At 39.9% G+C, this 19,107-nt stretch overlaps 1 protein-coding gene and 1 long non-coding RNA gene across 4 annotated transcripts; one reads left to right on the top strand and one right to left on the bottom strand.

Annotated features, from left to right (window-relative positions):
* Positions 1-2,347: 2,347 nt before the first annotated feature.
* LOC145550459 (uncharacterized) lies at positions 2,348-10,315 on the top strand. Of its 3 annotated transcripts, none has more exons than XM_081604391.1 (3): positions 2,348-3,005; positions 5,344-5,645; positions 8,431-10,315. In XM_081604391.1, exons 2-3 carry the CDS (start codon positions 5,582-5,584, stop codon positions 10,212-10,214), a joined length of 1,848 nt encoding a protein of 615 aa, XP_081460517.1. In that variant the 5' UTR covers positions 2,348-3,005; positions 5,344-5,581; the 3' UTR covers positions 10,215-10,315. The 3 variants fall into 3 exon arrangements, with proteins under 3 accessions (XP_081460517.1, XP_081460518.1, XP_081460519.1); XM_081604392.1 differs by having other exon boundaries at positions 5,347-5,645; XM_081604393.1 differs by lacking the exons at positions 2,348-3,005; positions 5,344-5,645 and adding an exon at positions 5,656-6,754.
* Positions 10,316-13,788: 3,473 nt separating this feature from the next.
* On the bottom strand, positions 13,789-14,376 carry LOC145550461 (uncharacterized). Its single transcript, XR_014086353.1, has 3 exons — positions 14,314-14,376; positions 14,093-14,193; positions 13,789-13,992 (listed from the first exon to the last, which is right to left on the bottom strand). It is a non-coding gene; the product is annotated as an uncharacterized LOC145550461 (long non-coding RNA).
* Between the last annotated feature and the right edge of the window lie 4,731 nt (positions 14,377-19,107).

Raw genomic sequence — 19,107 nt, forward strand, 5'->3', positions numbered from 1 at the left:
GAGCTGCCCTAAAGTAAATAGAGGATATAAATTCAAATGCATTCTGAGAGTGAAACTCCTTCCTAAAGGTGAAAATATATCAGATTTCAAAAGAATATTAAAACGGAAGTGTAGGAAATAGCGCCCCCTTCACTTCCGGATTGCAATGTCAGTCTCAATGGTATGAGGCCGACAGTGGTCCCTTCCCCCCCTTTCTGTTTGCTGCACGGGGTCCTTCTCGCTCCATGAGGCGTCTACGTATTTATGTCTATGCTTCTCACCGCCATTAAAGAGAAGAAGATAGGAGAAAAACAAGATGGTGCATGGTTTGTTTAGTGGAATTTTCGAGTTTATCAACAAGCATTTGACTGCTGCTGAAGAAACATTCACAGAGTTTAAAGAAATCATCAAGAGGAAGAGATGGATGATCAACGCAGACTGCTGGATTTCTCCCGGAAGCCCAAGATAATCTTATACCGAATAGGTAAGAAACGCCAGCGTTTGGATTCAGGTTAAGGTTTGAATGTATGAAGCTTTCTGCATGAGGGTCATTTTAGTAACCGTTCCCCTCCTGTATAAATGTTTTTATATCAGATAAAAGAACGCAAAAATCACAACTACGCTGTGAGAATGGCTTATTTATGTAGAGAGAAAATAGAACCAGTTATCTTTCTTAGGGCTCTCCTCCTTAAACTGCTGAGACTTACTTTCATAAACAGGAGAAATATGAAGAACAATTCAGCAAAAGGCTAGTAAAGCAAATGTTTCACGCAACAGGGCTGTCGGTGTAACAGACGCAGATTTTTCCTGTAAACAGGATACAACAGGTTAAAATAACGAGGCAGACACAACTCCGTATTTCTAAAATCCTCCTGGAATCTGTTCTGTTTATTGTTTCTATAATGAAAAGGAATATTTCATTTGGTTTAATGCATTTAATTTAAAACATCTGAGACAGTTTCAAATGTGTATATATATATATATATAAGACATTTATTAAATCCTCTTAAAAAAATGTTCCTTATAAAACCAGTTTATTTTAAGAATGAAACAAAAGAAATCAAGAAAAATAAAAGAAAATAGAAGAAAGTGCAGTAGCTGAGGTTACCGGTGTTACGTCAATCCGCGTTTCCCCATTAGATACGGTTCCCCCTGCGTCCTCTTGCCGCTCCGCACCGCCCACGCGGCAAAATACGCGCGTGCTCGTGCTGAGCACTGAGAAAGCACGCGCGTAGGGAACTACGGACACCGTGCAAGCTCAAACAATATGTTTCGGCAAAGTTGTAACTTTCTTCACGATTTAGCGGGAAACTAATAATAATAATAATAATAATAATAATAATAATAATAAATAATAGTGGTGATAAATACAAATGTCACATAGATATTATAATTATTATAAATGTATATATATGTTTAGTTATATATACATATATTTATGAAATAAAAACAGCGCAATGTATTTTAATGCTCAATATTACCCATCAGATACCGCTCCCCTTGTTTTACAGTGGGGGAACCCTATCTGATGGGCATATTTCACCCATCAGATACCGTTCCCCCTATGTTAAAATCACCCATCAGATACATGTTTAGCACGCGCACACACACACACACACACACATAGGAAACCTTCAAAACAAAAACGGAAGATTTGGGAGGTATCTTACTTTGACAGAGTGAAGTAAATAATAGCCATTGCCATCTTTGTAAACTTTTCTGGTGAATGTTATAACGTGTAAGATTAGCGGGATAATGAAACATTATTTTTATAATGTTTCATTTCTATAATAGGCTCTTGTATCAGATATCTAAGTCAGTGTTAGAAAATAACTGAAACTTTTTTAAAAATAATCTCGGTTACCTTTCAGAGCGGGGACTGAACACCAAGTACTATAGCACTATACCAGCTAGCATTAGCTGATATTTCACTGGTGGACATAAATACAGTAAAGTAATATACTAATCACAAAATATACACAATATTATGTCCATCTTACTTGCGAAAAGTCTGTCGAGCCCTCATGTCAATAGTCCATCGATCTGATCAACAATATTCTGTGGTGCTGAGGCATCTTCTGCTGTTTTGGTCCAGCACAGCAGGAGGGTTTTGTTTGCGTCTCTTTTTTTGTTTGCATGTTTTCTCTGACATACCTTCCCCGAAGGAAGGTATGTCAGGTCAGGGTGAAGGAGTGTAGAAATACGCTCGTGTCCTCCTCCCCCACCCAAGACGACGACACGTGAAAGGTAAAACTCACTATATTTACCTCGTTATGTGCGCGAGGTGAAGGAGCGTAAGGCGCGCTGAAGTGTATGGGAAAACATCATCGGCGCACTGCCCCATCCAGACGGGATTTTGACGCCCCCTCTGGTGTTGCGCCCCTATGCGTTGCATGCACTGCATACCCACTTTTTGCGCCCCTGCTGTCACATGACCAACTTTGTTCACTCCCCCTCCAGAAACAAATGGCAACAAGAAGGAAATAAATATTGATGGTTAATATTGGCCCAGTTTTGTTTATCGGAACAATATGACTAATATCGGCTGATATTAGTCCATAGTCAGGAGGAAATCGGCACGGTCTCGGAGAAGATGCTCGGGTTTTATGTCCAAACAGTCGCAGTCTGCTCTCATTGACGTAGTTATGAGATGAAAATCAAGTCCACACCAGGTTCAGGTCTATGTGAAGTATTGTGTGATTGGTCAGACGTGTGTGGAGTGTTTCATGCAGACAGCATTGTACATGATACTGTGGGGGGGTTTAATATGGTGTTCTTCCTCTCAAGATCTACAGGTGACGACGGTTCTAGCCAAGCAGGAAATTGAATTTCAAACAGACTCAGTCTTCATGTGTTTTTAGAAACTGCTTCTGTCTTTTGAGGTTGAGGCAGACGAGTGAGAAAATAGTTTTGTTTTTTAACAGCTGCTCTGTGCGTTTTCAGGATTTTGACCTGGCTACCATCTATGTGTCGGATGCCCAGTACAACAGAAACATCTACTTCGATACGTCGCCGCAGGCTGTCAGGTGGGGCCATCACATGTTTGTTTAACAAGATCAAGTTCTCAAACACTTGATCTTGGATAAAAGCATGTATGAAATAATGAAACCAGGCAGCCATCTTTATTGGAAAATGTTCACTTAGCTTTTTTGGTTTACAAAACTGTGTTTCATCTCTTGTGGCTTTGTCCAGGCTTTTATACGTCACACAGAGTAGGAGAATCAATAGTATAAATATCAATAGAAAATATATTAGAATGTTCAATAATTTCACTGAATTCAGATTCAGAACAGCATTCTGGGAGATGTAGGCAGAGGAAAGGCTTTAGTTGCTCAACCTCAATTGGCCTCTACTTCACTCTTTGATTCCCTAGCAACAGCTCATTCTTTGGGTATAATGTACATTGCATTTATTCCAGCGTTAGGCAAATGTATCTTGAAGGAGAATAACACTTAAATTCATTAAGAATTAATTTAGAATAAAAAATAAGTCACCCTGAATTACCTTGATAGATATAATGTATGTAATAAAAGTGTGTCATTAATGAAGGGGGAAAAAAAGTCGATCCAGACTTTAAGTACGTTTAGGGTCTGGTGAGGATGCAATTAAATATTTTCCCCAAATATTCAATAAAAAAAAACCTAAGTTAAGCATAATAAATTTGTAATCAAAACTTTTGGAATAGTAATTATTTCTCCATCCATCCATCCATCCATTTTCTTCCGCTTATCCGGGGTCGGGTCGCGGGGGCAGCAGCTTCAGAAGGGAGGCCCAGACTTCCCTCTCCCCAGCCACTTCTTCCAGCTCCTCCGGGGGAATCCCAAGGCGTTCCCAGGCCAGCCGAGAGACGTAATCCCTCCAGCGTGTCCTGGGTCTTCCCTGAGGCCTCCTCCCGGTGGGACGTGCCCGGAACACCTCACCAGGGAGGCGTCCAGGAGGCAACCTTACCAGATGCCCGAGCCACCTCAACTGGCTCCTCTCGACGTGGAGGAGCAGCGGCTCTACACTGAGTCCCTCCCGGCTGACCGAGCTTCTCATCCTATCTCTAAGGGAGAGCCCAGCCACCCTGCGGAGGAAACCCATTTCGGCCGCTTGTACCCGTGATCTCGTTCTTTCGGTCATGACCCAAAGCTCATGACCATAGATGAGGGTGGGAACGTAGATCGACCGGTAAATCGAGAGCTTCGCTTTTTGGCTCAGCTCTCTCTTCACCACGACGGACCGGTACAGCGCCCGCTTCACAGTAGACGCTGCCCCAATCCGCCTGTCGATCTCCCGCTCCCTTCTTCCCTCATTCGTGAACAAGATCCCCAGATACTTAAACTCCTCCACTTGAGGCAGGACGACCCCCCTGACCCGGAGAAGGCACTCTACCCTTTTCCGGCTCAAGACCATGGCCTCGGATTTGGAGGCACTGAGCCTCATCCCGGCCGCTTCACACTCGGCTGCGAACCGCTCCAGTGAGAGCTGCAGATCACGTTCCGATGAAGCCAACAGGACCACATCATCCGCAAAAAGCAGAGATTCGATCCTAAGGCCACCAAAACGGATCCCCTCAACACCTTGGCTGCGCCTAGAAATTCTATCCATAAAAGTAATGAAAAGAATCGGTGACAAAGGGCAGCCTTAGGCGTGTCCAACTCTCACTGGAAACGAGCCCGACTTACTGCCGGCAATGCGGACCAGACTCTGACACCGATCATACAGGGACCTGACAGCCCGTATCAAAGGGGCCGGGACCCCATACTCCCGGAGTACCCCCAATTTTTTTCTTTTACAAAAAGTTTTGTTTAAAAAATGTTTTTTAATTAAATAAGTAATATTGTCTCGTGAACTTAAAATGTTATTTGCCAAACATAAACTTCTATTTGCACACACCAGAAATTTTTTTGTTGTAATTTTAGGCCCTGCCCATGATGTCATGTGAGAATCACAAGCAAAAGTTTGAGTCACAAACAAAAACATAGAATAGCAAGAAAAGATTTCTGACAATAAGTTTGTTTTGCCAATAAATTTTTCACTTCATGAGACAAAAATGTGTGATTTTAATATTTTAAAAAAGTTTTTAAGCAAAACCCAGAAGGCTTTTCTCATGGTGACATGCATTAACAATTAATTTTTTTCTAAAAAGATATGCTGTACTGTTTCTAACTTTCCACAATAAATACAACAACCTGTATTAAGTTTATTCATTAAGTTAAGAGTACTATTTAATCCTGTATGTCCAAACCAACAAATATGTACGGGAAAGAAAGATACTACTTAGTGAGCTTAGTAGTAATAAAAATAAGTTGGTTATAAGAGAATTGTTTCAGAGTTCATCAGGAAATATAGCTTTTGATAGTATTTTTTTAATTTTCTTAGAAGAACGAGGAGGCTATGAGCTTCTTATCCATACTCCAACCTGGAAGGTGGCGGTAATGCACCTTAAAGTTGTTTGCCAACCGCCATAAAAAAGACGAAGAAGAAGACGAGAAACAAGATGGCGCATGGTTTGTTTTGTTGAATTTTCGAGAGTTTGTATAAACGAGTTTATCAACAAGCATTTGACTGCTGTTGAAGAAACATTCACAGAGTTTAAAGAAATCATCAAGAGGAAGAGATGGATGATCAACGCAGACTGCTGGATTTCTCCCGGAAGCCCAAGATAATCTTATACCGAATAGGTAAGAAACGCCAGCGTTTGGATTCAGGTTAAGGTTTGAATGTATGAAGCTTTCTGCATGAGGGTCATTATAGTAACCGTTCCCCTCCTGTATACATGTTTTTATATCAGATAAAAGAACGCAAACATCACAACTACGCTGTGAGAATGGCTTATTTATGTAGAGAGAAAATAGAACCAGTTATCTTTCTTAGGGCTCTCCTCCTTTAACTGCTGAGACTTACTTTAATAAATAGGAGAAATATGAAAAACAATTCAGCAAAAGGCTAGTAAAGCAAGTGTTTCACGCAACAGGGCTGGTGTCGCTGTAACAGACGCAGATTTTTTCCTGTAAACAGGATACAACAGGTTAAAATAACGAGGCAGACACAACTCCGTATTTCTAAAATCCTCCTGGAATCTGTTCTGTTTATTGTTTCTATAATGAACAGTTTCTTTTTATCCTTCCACATAAAGGCACAGCTGGTCTTTATATGAACCTGTGGCCGACGGGTGCAAATACGCAGCAACAGAGAAAACAACCAAACAAAAAAAGAGATGCAAAGAAATGTAATGCAGCAAACAAGAAGACGCAAACAAATAGCAAATAAAACGCAACAAACAAAAAGAGACGCAAATGAAATGCAGCAAACAAAAGAAAAGATGCAAACAAAAAGTGCTGAAAACGGAAGTGCTCCAGACCACTAGAGGGAGTCGAACAAAAAACAGCCTTGTCCAAATTTAGGGTCTGCATCCTTTAAAACGGGTGTTGAGAAACGCAGCAATGGCAGCAATTTTTTTTTTTTTTTTTTTTTTTTTTTTTTTTTTTTTTTTTTTGCTGTATTACACAAAATGATTTTTTACAATATTTTTCGGCGAGAATGTAGATGTATAGATCTCAAATATCTGCTAGGTGCATCAATAAATCACTTAATTGCAATATTGCTCAGACGTTTTCGGAGATGTCTGTTCCCGCTGCATTAACAGCCAGCTCCCCTCGCCAGCTGTCAGCTGACCGGGCGCTCCATGTTCGGTACACCGAGAGAGAACGCACGTCTCCCGGCAAATCGTTTTAAAAACTCCCGCTAGTTTCCCCCTATGAGTGGAGGTGGAACACAGATATTAAGCCAGGTAATAGTTGTAAAAAATTTGTTTCACTGAAGTATTTATTCCTGAACAAATGGGTTTGACTGATTAAAGTTAAGCCTTCAAACATAATAGTTTTATTTAACTGTAATGTCTTACTTCCTGAGATCTAGAGAGTATTTGAAAATGAATAATTTGCTTACATTCCTTGCTATACATGTTTAAACATTTTAGAATCAAACAGATTTCTTTTTTAGTATGGAACAGCCTTTATCACAAAAGGTGAAGAATAATACTGAAAAAACGAGTAAAAAAAACTAACTTCGAGTCCGTTTTTTTCCTTCGGCACTTTGTACTTCACGTTGTCAAGGTTGCTAAGCAACATAACGCCGAGATGGAGGCTAGGCAGCTAGCTGAAGGCTATAGCTTCTCTCTTCTGGTCGTACATGTTCGTGGCCTTCGAAGGACCCGTCTTCCGCAGACCTGGCCATTTCTCACATAGACATAAATAAAGGACAGACGTCTAATGGACCGCTCTCGTCTTATCAATACATATTTATATAAATATAGACAGAAATAAATAATGATTAATACTGAATAATATTAAGCTATGCATGTTTAGCGCTTGCACACACACTCACACACACACATAGGAAACCTTCAAAACATAAACGGGAGATTTGGGAGGTATCTTACTTTGACAGAGTGAAGTTCATAATAGCCATTGCCATCTGTGTAAACTTTTCTGGTGAATGTTATAACGTGTAATATTATTATTTTTATAATATTGTTTCATTTCTATAATAGGCTCTTGTATCAGATATCTAAGTCAGTGTTAGAAAATAACTGAAACTTTTAAAAAAATAATCTCGGTTAGCTTTCAGAGCGGGGACTGAACACCAAGTACTATAGCACTATACCAGCTAGCATTAGCTGATATTTGACTGGTGGACATAAATACAGTAAAGTAATATTCTAATTACAAAATATACACAATATTATGTCCATCTTACTTGTGACACGTTGTCTGTCAAGCCCTCATGTCAATAGTCCGTCGATCTGATCAACAATATCCTGCGGTGCTGAGGCATCTTCTGCTGTTTTGGTCCAGCACAGCAGGAGGGTTTTGTTTGCGTCTCTTTTTTTTGTTTGCTACATTTTATTTGCTTTTTGTTTCCGTCATCTCTTCTTGTTTGCTGTATTTCATTTGTTTGCGTCTCTTTCTTTGTTTGCATGTTTTCTCTGTTGCTAAGAATTATCATTATTCTTAGCAGTAAAAAAAGATAAGACCTGGTGAAAGCCCAGTGCATGCTGGTCCTGTACCAGTCCCTAAACTTACAGAAAATGGACCCACTGTCAAAATTCTGGGTTCTTTGGTTAGGATTTTTTTAAGTATAGAAACAAAAAATTATAAAATTATAAACAATTAACATGAAACTGAACTCAAAGTTCAAAGTAATACAAATAAAAAGATAATCGCTCCAACATAGAAATATTAGAAATAATACAAGAAAATAATTTTTAAACAATAACAATCATTCCTACAGTGAATAAATTAATCTGAAATATTTAATATGGTAATTTTCCAAATGTCAGCTGAATGTCTGCACTCTTGAACTTTCAGATGTGTTTATTTGGTGATTTCTGTCTTAAATAATGAAAGTCTGTTAATTACTTCAGTAACGTTAACAATTCCTCTTTTTTCCTGTTTTCCTCTCCAGATTGCCTGCAACATAACGTTTATGAGAACGAGATGTATAACCAGGAGAGGAGATCCAATCTGGACCAGGACGAGGTAGAACCTCTGCAGGTGAAACAAGAAAAAGAAGAGCCAGAAGATCAACATATAAAAGAAGAGCAGCAGGATCTAGAATATCAACAAATAAAAGTGGAAGAGAAAGACGTTTACTCCAGTCAGGGTGAAGAACAGCTTGAATTAAAACAGGAGACTGATACCTGCATGGTGGTTCCTGTTTATGAACAAACAAACCAAACTGAATCAGAACCAAACAAGGAGCAGGTCATCTTCCAGGAAACTGCTGAAGCTGAGAAGCAAAATCAGAAAAGAAAACCTTTCTCCTGTGTGACCTGTAAAAAGCGTTTTGCTTTCAAATATTCTCTTGATAATCATATGAGGATTCACACAGGTGAAAAGCCGTTTTCATGTGGGAACTGTGGAAAAAGTTTTAGGCGAAAAAGTGATTTAACTCGGCACATGAGGATTCACACAGGTGAAAAGCCGTTTTCATGTGGGACCTGTGGAAAAATGTTTTGTCGCAAATTACGTTTAACTCAGCACATGATGATTCACACAGGTGAAAAGCCGTTTTCATGTGGGACCTGTGGAAATAGTTTTAGTCTTAAACCGGCTTTAACTCAGCACATGATGATTCACACAGGTGAAAAGCCGTTTTCATGTGGGACCTGTGGAAAAAGTTTTAGTCTAAAACCGGCTTTATCTCGGCACATGATGATTCACACAGGTGAAAAGCCATTTTCTTGTGTGACCTGTGGAAAAAGTTTTAATCACAAACTTAGTTTAACTCAGCACATGATGATTCACGCAGATGAAAAGCCGTTTTCATGTGGGACCTGTGGAAAAGGTTTTAGTCGAAAACCGAATTTAACTCAGCACATGATGATTCACACAGGTGAAAAGCCGTTTTCATGTGGGACCTGTGGAAAAGGTTTTAGTCGAAAACCGACTTTAACTCTGCACATGATGATTCACACGGGTGAAAAGCCGTTTACATGTGGAGCCTGTGGAAAAAGTTTTAGTAACAAACTTAGTTTAACTAAGCACATGATGATTCACACAGGTGAAAAGCCGTTTTCATGTGTGAACTGTGGAAAAACTTTTATTCAAAAAGGGAATTTAACTAAGCACATGATGATTCACACAGGTGAAAAGCCGTTTTCATGTGGGACCTGTGGAAAAGGTTTTAGTCTAAAACCGGCTTTAACTCGGCACATGATGATTCACACAGGTGAAAAGCCGTTTTCATGTGGGACCTGTGGAAAAGGTTTTAGTCGAAAACCGACTTTAGCTCTGCACATGATGATTCACACGAGTGAAAAGCCGTTTACATGTGGAGCCTGTGGAAAAAGTTTTAGTCACAAACTTAGTTTAACTAAGCACATGATGATTCACACAGGTGAAAAGCCGTTTTCATGTGTGAACTGTGGAAAAACTTTTATTCATAAAGGGAATTTAACTAAGCACATGATGATTCACACAGGTGAAAAGCCGTTTTCATGTGGGACCTGTGGAAAAAGTTTTAGTCTAAAACCGGCTTTAACTCGGCACATGATGATTCACACAGGTGAAAAGCCGTTTTCATGTGGGACCTGTGGAAAAAGTTTTAGTCGCAAATTTCGTTTAACTAAGCACATGATGATTCACACAGGTGAAAAGCCGTTTTCATGTGGGACCTGTGGAAAAAGCTTTATTCAAAAAATTTGTTTAACTCAGCACATGAGGCGTCACACAGGTGAAACGCCGTAGAACTATTTTCCATATATGTCCTATGTAGAGGTTCATATAAAACAGTTTTTCTCAACCTTTTTTGGGCCAGCGCCCCCCTAGCCTTTATCCAGGTCCCTCATCGCCCCCATCAAAGAATTTGTAGGATACTTTGTACTGAATATTATTTTATCATTAATATTACTTTCGCCATTGTAGATGTTTTGATTTTTATGTTTGTTTCTGTATTTATCATGAAAATAATTTCCCAGAGAACAAAGTCATGGGAATAGAAATTATTTTCACAGGCGTCTATGAAAAATGCAATGAACATTCAAGTTAAAATTGGTAGGCCTAACAGCAGCAAATCAGAGTGGAAAAAATATTTTTATTTTGTGCCATTTTATAGTTGTTAAATGTTTCACAAAATGACCAGATAAAAAATGTACAACATGCCAGTTTAAACTTTGAACTATTAGCAAAACGACTGAGCTCTGCAACATTAAAACATGGATAGAACTGTAACTACATTAATCATAGCTCTTCTTCTCTTCAGTGTTTTTCTGGTGGTGCAGCTCTGTGCTGCCTTCAGGAGAATGGGACATCAGAGTATCATCCATAAAATTTCACCCACATGGCATTTATTGCGCAAATCAGAACTTTGAATGAAAACCAACATTTCCAGGTCCTTTTAATGCCATACAAATATGAGACAGAAACATGGATTATATCTTTATATAGACCTGTCTATTGATTTATAGATTAATAGTTTTACTGGACAGAAATGACAAAGAACAAATCTGGTTCTTAATCAAAGTTTATAGTTTTACAGTTTTACCAAGTTGCTCAAAGTCTAAACTGGCATTGTTGTGCATTAAAGGTGTAAAGTTTACCTTCGACCAAACGTCCCCCAAAGGCATCCCAGCACCCCCCTTTTGTAAAAATGTCCGCCAGCGCCCCCCGGCCGTCCTCTGAACGCCCCCTGGGGGGCGGTACCGCCTACGTTGAGAACCGCTAATATAAAAGATGAAAACTGGAGGGCTTCTTGTCTATAAAGTGGGAAAATTGTTTAATTTTTGAATTTGTTAAATGTGATCATTTGGACCTTGACATTTGCATATTGGAGATATAAAATATGAACTTGCAGGATTGATTTGTATTTTTCTGTATAGAGAGAATGAGTGGGGTGAATGAAATTTACTTTAATACCTTTTTAATCCAAAATAAGATGTGCTGTTGTGTACTATTAGTAGATTTTCATTAATTGTTTGCAATCTGAAATTTACAGTATTAAAAAAGTCTGATAATTTTGTCTATACAGCAAAACTAGACTGAAACTGATGCTATTTGTTTCAAATTATATTAACCAGTCTTTATAAAAGCTTTTTAAATAAATTAGCATGCCCTTTAACTTAGTTAATGCAATATACAATATAAACATATTTTCCTTCATTGGTTGTTCTTGATTGTACAAATTATGTGTGATTATTGTCTCCAATAATTTGGTGTTTCGCTTGTCTTGGTTGTATAATTTTTCTATTTTTTTTTACTATCTTTTTTAAAGTTTAAACTAATTTAATCTATAAACATATCGATATGCATTTTATTATGTCCTTACAAAGTCATTTATCACTTGTAATTAGGGGTACGATACAATATTCAATATTATGGTCACGATACGATATGTATCACGATATTTTTGAGCGATAGGATTCAGTGCATTTTTACGATTTTCTGAAAGCTTTTAGAGGGACAGAATGATTTTAGTGACATTTTGTGTTCCATAGACTTGAATTTAGTTAATTGAAAACTTACTAAACGCACCAACTACACAATACCTGACTCTGATTGGACAGTTTAACAGTCTGCAGCTGTACAAAATGAATCAAAGATGCAGTGAGAGAATTAGTTTCTGTCATTTAATTCATGTGGATTTGACATGAAACTCAAAAGTTTAAACGGTAATCCAGGAGCAGAGTGGGGAGATTATCAGCCTCTGTAGACTCAATATGCAAATTATTGCACTTATGTTTATTCTTTTGGACACTGTGGCGGCACTTTGAAGTAAAAATGCAGCCACAAATGCAGTCTTTTGGGCTATGGGAAAAAATGCGTTTCCACCTTGGTTCCCGGAGTTAGCCGTGGATGTAAGCTGCTTTCTTCTAACTGCTAAAGTAGTGGCTCCGCCTCACCCCGTAGTGATCGACTCCCTGCAGCGCCGCTATTTCCCTGATTGGATCTCTGAGTAGCTGCCTCTCAGACTGTCAGGATCTCATAGTACTCTCAGTCTCTGATACTCTTTGTCTATTGCTAATAAGAATGATCGATCAGCTATTGTTATCATGGAAATCCTCACGGCGCCGCGGATTCCGGCTGGGAGGTTTTCCTCTTCGTCTTCCTTAAACTGTGAAAGTTTAAGGAAGACGAACAAAACACAGCGCCGCTGCGCGCCCGCTGCGGATGTCATCAACCCGTGTTCATTCTTCAGATAATCCTTTATATACAGATCAGAAACCGCTAAGCTAAAAACTAATTATGAAGCGAATGCTACCAGTCGAAATTTGCATTAATTTCGCGATCTCACTGCTTTAGCAGCTGCTCCGTTCGCGCCGCTTCTCCGTTCCGCTTCTCTTTCACGGTTACTTGCACAACTTTACTTCGTTTCTCAGCAACAAAATACAGCCCATTGTTATTTATTGAAGATTTTACATTTCCAAAAACACAGGAATCTAATGTTTCGTTTTGTACGTTGGAAGCTCATTCCCTCTCACATAATCGGAAAAGCCGGTGAATGGCGGCGCTTTTGACATTCGGAAAAATATGGTTTACTAATTTTAGCATAACTCAGGTTATACTTGGTCTATTAGCACAATTTAAAAACTGGTGTGTAGTTTATAATGTGCACTTTAAGCTCAAGTTGAAAGTGTGACTGATGTAGGCGGAGTCTTGCTGCTACGCCGTAACAATAGACGTTAAAAAGAGCTATAAGGCTATGGACCCCTATGGTTTAAGGATCGATACTCGCGGATGAAAAATCGATACTTTCCTAGGGCGGATATCGATATATATCGCCGAATCGATTTATTTATACAGCCCTAACTTACATATCCTTTGACGTAAGCTAATACAAGTGAATGGACCGAACTTCACAAAGTGCTGTTCTGCAAAGTATTTTAAGTTAATATTTGACACATTTTCTCACACACGCTAATATATTGTGTAATCAAATAAATGACTAAACAGAGTTTTTTAATGTGATTATTTAGTTGTTTTGGGGAATTTATGAATAAAGAGCACAATGTTTTTATTTGATCGAAAGTATTCTGATATTTTTTATATTGACACTGATGAACACACATACTTTTACAGCATTTTATTTAAAAAATATATTGACATGAATCCATAATTTAATGTGCCTTTAACATTTCAAGAAGACAAGAAAAAAATTTCCTTTTATTTTTTGACATTTTATTGTCACAATAAAATTTGATAAATCAGACATTGTCAGACATTAGCTACATTTTTTTTTTATTTTTTTCTGGCAAAAATATTACTGAATAAAAGTTAGCTTTGCTATGGACAGCAGAGTGGAAATAAATTCTAACAGTTAATTTTATTTCATTACATTAGCCGTCTTAATACATTAGTACTTCATATTGAGATATTTCTCCTAAAAATACACAAAACGTGAAAGAATAAAAGTGTGCAGTAAAACAAATTAATGTATATTACACTGGGAATTCTGGCCCCAGGCAGGACTTAAGTCTGCTGGTCAAACTGGGAGAACTCCAACGACTTCTGAGACGTCCTGGTTCACAGGCTAAAGCCAAGGATAAAAGAGAAATGATGCAAAAGTGAAATAGAAAATATACATCTGATTCCTTCAGAAACAACATACATTTACAGCAGTGGTTCTTAACCTGGGTTCGATCGAACCCCAGGGGTTCGGCGGAGCCTCTGCCACGGAGGTATAGACACCCATGTGTAAAGTCGTGATGACGCGCGGCTTTGCCATCACTTGCTGCAGAGGATCACGTTACATTGCTTAGCCAATAAGAGCTGCGGATTAGCTCTGATTGAAGGAGCTCCACTCTCAGCATGGATTTGAACTTTTGTCTTTATTTACTTCAGCAAAACTCACCGTTTTTTACCAAGTTCTGTAGCTTTCGGTGAACTTCTAAATCTGCTCCTTAGTAGCATCTTTTCGGGCTTGCTACTGCCTCTAGTGGCGTGGGGGTGGTAACACAACTAATATAATTACATTACTAAATCAAAATACCGCAGTCTTTTTTTATTTATTATTAATTTTTCATTCTCTTAAGAATGTAGAGCTAATTAAATGATCTAAACAAGACCTTAAAGTGTTTCCAGTTTCTCTCGATGGCCAACCTGTTGAAACTGTGGCAAATTTTAAATACCTTGGGTCATTCCTGGACAGTCAGCTCAACTTTGCTGAAAACACTGATTATATTTTGAAGAACTGTTCTCAGAGACTCTACGTTTTAAGAAGACTTAGTGATCTTGGATTTGACCCTATGTCTTGAATTTGGAAAAAAAATCATTTTATTTATCACTACAGAAGGGTTCAGTGAATGTGCATATGAATCTGATGGGTTCGGTACCTCAAAAAAGGTTAAGAACCACTGATTTACAGCATGTATTTTCAGCGCTCAGCATCTATAGGTAAATACCGACATGGTGAAGCTGAGCTGTGAAACAGACTGAGGAACAGCAGCTCCAGCTCTGATCCTGACTGACCTTTCCTCACAAAATCCCCTGATCCCTCGTTAAACCTGCCTACCTGCAAAAAAAAAAAAAGAAATGCAGTCCAAATCGCAATTGCTAATAAAACTCATTTAAATTGAACTATATGTTTAATTTATCCCTAATATAGTTTCATAAAAATTTAGAGAAACAGTGAAAATATCATACAACATGACGCCTGGTGTTGCCTTTAGGGTGTCAATGGAATGTGGGCAAAACACATTTCACCGTAAAAACGTACTGCATGCAGTGATGAATGAAACAATGTGTAATACTTATAAATAGATAAATGTTTTGTGTTGCATACCGAATACAAATACGTTAGTTTCCCTCCTTTTTTTGTCAATAATTTACCAGGGAATTTAAGATACGTTGTTTGTAAACCAGATTTCCGTTGGTCTTTGAATGCAGCACCAGCAGTGGTTGCTGCTGGCAGCTTGGAGCAGATCACAGGAAGGCTGAAATGGGGATGGACGTTCTAATTATCTTCATGTGCGCCGGAAAGGAAAACATCTGATGTTTCTCAAGGGACATGGACGCGCTGTAATCACGCTGTCAGCAAAAGGAAGGATCATTAATTAGTTTTGGTCTTTCAGCTGAGATAAGGCCAGTTAGCCGGTGAGGTGTGTCAGTAGATAACTAAAATAATTTTCTGTTTCTGTGATGATTTTTTGAGAACATCTGTCGTTTTGTGCTGTGGAGAGCAGCATCTTCTGTTTCACTACAGTCAGAGGATGAAGATCAGAAGATGCTGTTGGTCCAGAAATATTTACACACCCAGAACCTTTCATGTCTCATTACAGCCACAAACCAGCTGGATTTTAACAACATAAAGTCGGAGATAACGGGGAAATGAACTGCTCATTATTTTCAGAATGTTTAACAAAGATAAATTTGAGCAGTTTGGAGGGCATTTGGATTCAGTTACCCTGAGATAAATCCTTATTGTAGCATCTTTTGATTAATTTGTCCTTAAAGGTACGTCTTTGAAAGCTTTCCAGAGACTAAAATATTTAATTTCAACCTTTATCTGTCATGTGCATAGCAGAAACATGTTTGCTTGTACAACGAAAAGCTTACTTTGGTGTCTGCAAGAATGCCACTTCAAACGGTATTCTTGCAGACAGCCGAGGCCGTAGTCCTCATGCCGGTGGTCGCAGGTTCAATTCCCAGCCTGGTGACATTTGCCGCATGTCTTCCTCCTCTTTCCTGTCAAGCTTCTTTAAAATGAAGGCCACTAGAGCCAACAAAACCTTTAAAAAATGCAATAAATAAATTTAGAAAATGCAACATGATTTTATAAATGTCTATATTTCACACAATATATAGTCTGAATAAAATGTCTGCTGTTCAATGGACAGTAGCTCGAGCTCATTCAGATTGGTTGGAAATTTGCCTGTCAATGTCAGATTTCAAATCTTGGCACAGTTGGAATAAAGTGTGGACTTTGATTGGGTCATTCTAGCCAGGGATGGACCGATGTACAAGTTTGGGCTGATATTAAGGTTGCTGTTGCTTTTGAAACTTTGGGGGAAAAACAACCATATTGCTGCTGACTTCATCACTCCTTCTTTGCTTCAGTTAAACTCCTCACAATCACTGATCACTGTCACACAGTGGCGCAACTACACATTATTCAGGTGGATGCGAAAACATAAATCGCCCCCCTCCCCCCTTCCCCCCCGAAGGAAGGTATGTCAGGTCAGGGTGAAGGAGTGTAGAAAACATACGCTCATGTCCTCCTCCCCCCACCCAAGACGACGACACGTGAAAGGTAAAACTCACTACATTTACCTCGTTATGTGCGCGAGCGTAAGGCGCGCTGAAGTGTATGGGAAAACATCATTGGCGCGCCGCCCCCTCTGGTGTTGCGCCCCTATGCGTTGCATGCACTGCATACCCACTTTTTGCGCCCCTGCTGTCACATGACCAACTTTGTTCACTCCCCCTCCAGAAACAAATGGCAACAAGAAGGAAATAAATATTGATGGTTAATATTGGCCCAGTTTTGTTTATCGGAACAATATGACTAATATCGGCTGATATTAGTCCATAGTCAGGAGGAAATCGGCACGGTCTCAGAGAAGATGCTCGGGTTTTATGTCCAAACAGTCGCAGTCTGCTCTCATTGACGTAGTTACGAGATGAAAATCAAGTCCACACCAGGTTCAGGTCTATGTGAAGTATTGTGTGATTGGTCAGAAGTGTGTGGAGTGTTTCATGCAGACAGCATTGTACATGATACTGTGGGGGGGTTTAATATGGTGTTCTTCCTCTCAAGATCTACAGGTGACGGTTCTAGCCAAGCAGGATATTGAATTTCAAACAGACTGTCTTTATGTGTTTTTAGAAACTGCTTCTGTCTTTTGAGGTTGAGGCAGACGAGTGAGAAAATAGTTTTGTTTTTTAACAGCTGCTCTGTGCGTTTTCAGGATTTTGACCTGGCTACCATCTATGTGTCGGATGTACAACAGAAACATCTACTTCGATACGTCGCCGCAGGCTGTCAGGTGGGGCCATCACATGTTTGTTTAACAAGATCAAGTTCTCAAACACTTGATCTTGGATAAAAGCATGTATGAAATAATGAAACCAGGCAGCCATCTTTATTGAAAAATGTTCACTTAGCTTTTTGGTTTACAAAACTGTGTTTCATCTCTTGTGGCTTTGTCCAGGCTTTTATACGTCACACAGAGTAGGAGAATCAATAGTATAAATATCAATAGAAAATATATTGGAATGTTCAATAATTTCACTGAATTCAGATTCAGAACAGCATTCTGGGAGATGTAGGCAGAGGAAAGGCTTTAGTTGCTCAACCTCAATTGGCCTCTACTTCACTCTTTGATTCCCTAGCAACAGCTCATTCTTTGGGTATAATGTACATTGCATTTATTCCAGCGTTAGGCAAATGTATCTTGAAGGAGAATAACACTTAAATTCATTAAGAATTAATTTAGAATAAAAAATAAGTCACCCTGAATTACCTTGATAGATATAATGTATGTAATAAAAGTGTGTCATTAATGAAGGGGGAAAAAAAGTCGATCCAGACTTTAAGTACGTTTAGGGTCTGGTGAGGATGCAATTAAATATTTTCCCCAAATATTCAATAAAAAAAAACCTAAGTTAAGCATAATAAATTTGTAATCAAAACTTTTGGAATAGTAATTATTTCTCCATCCATCCATCCATCCATTTTCTTCCGCTTATCCGGGGTCGGGTCGCGGGGGCAGCAGCTTCAGAAGGGAGGCCCAGACTTCCCTCTCCCCAGCCACTTCTTCCAGCTCCTCCGGGGGAATCCCAAGGCGTTCCCAGGCCAGCCGAGAGACGTAATCCCTCCAGCGTGTCCTGGGTCTTCCCCGAGGCCTCCTCCCGGTGGGACGTGCCCGGAACACCTCACCAGGGAGGCGTCCAGGAAGCATCCTTACCAGATGCCCGAGCCACCTCAACTGGCTCCTCTCGACGTGGAGGAGCAGCGGCTCTACTCTGAGTCCCTCCCGGATGACCGAGCTTCTCACCCTATCTCTAAGGGAGAGCCCAGCCACCCTGCGGAGGAAACCCATTTCGGCCGCTTGTACCCGTGATCTCGTTCTTTCGGTCATGACCCAAAGCTCATGACCATAGATGAGGGTGGGAACGTAGATCGACCGGTAAATCGAGAGCTTCGCTTTTTGGCTCAGCTCTCTCTTCACCACGACGGACCGGTACAGCGCCCGCTTCACAGTAGACGCTGCCCCAATCCGCCTGTCGATCTCCCGCTCCCTTCTTCCCTCATTCGTGAACAAGATCCCCAGATACTTAAACTCCTCCACTTGAGGCAGGACGACCCCCCTGACCCGGAGAAGGCACTCTACCCTTTTCCGGCTCAAGACCATGGCCTCGGATTTGGAGGCACTGAGCCTCATCCCGGCCGCTTCACACTCGGCTGCGAACCGCTCCAGTGAGAGCTGCAGATCACGTTCCGATGAAGCCAACAGGACCACATCATCCGCAAAAAGCAGAGATGCGATCCTAAGGCCACCAAAACGGATCCCTCAACACCTTGCTGCGCCTGAAATTCTGTCCATAAAAGTAATGAACAGAATCGGTGACAAAGGGCAGCCTTGGCGGAGTCCAACTCTCACCGGAAACGAGCCCGACTTACTGCGGCAATGCGGACCAGACTCTG

Source organism: Poecilia reticulata, unplaced genomic scaffold (assembly GCF_904066995.2).
Source record: "Poecilia reticulata unplaced genomic scaffold, P_reticulata-male-v2 Scaffold_52, whole genome shotgun sequence".
NCBI lineage: Eukaryota > Metazoa > Chordata > Actinopteri > Cyprinodontiformes > Poeciliidae > Poecilia > Poecilia reticulata.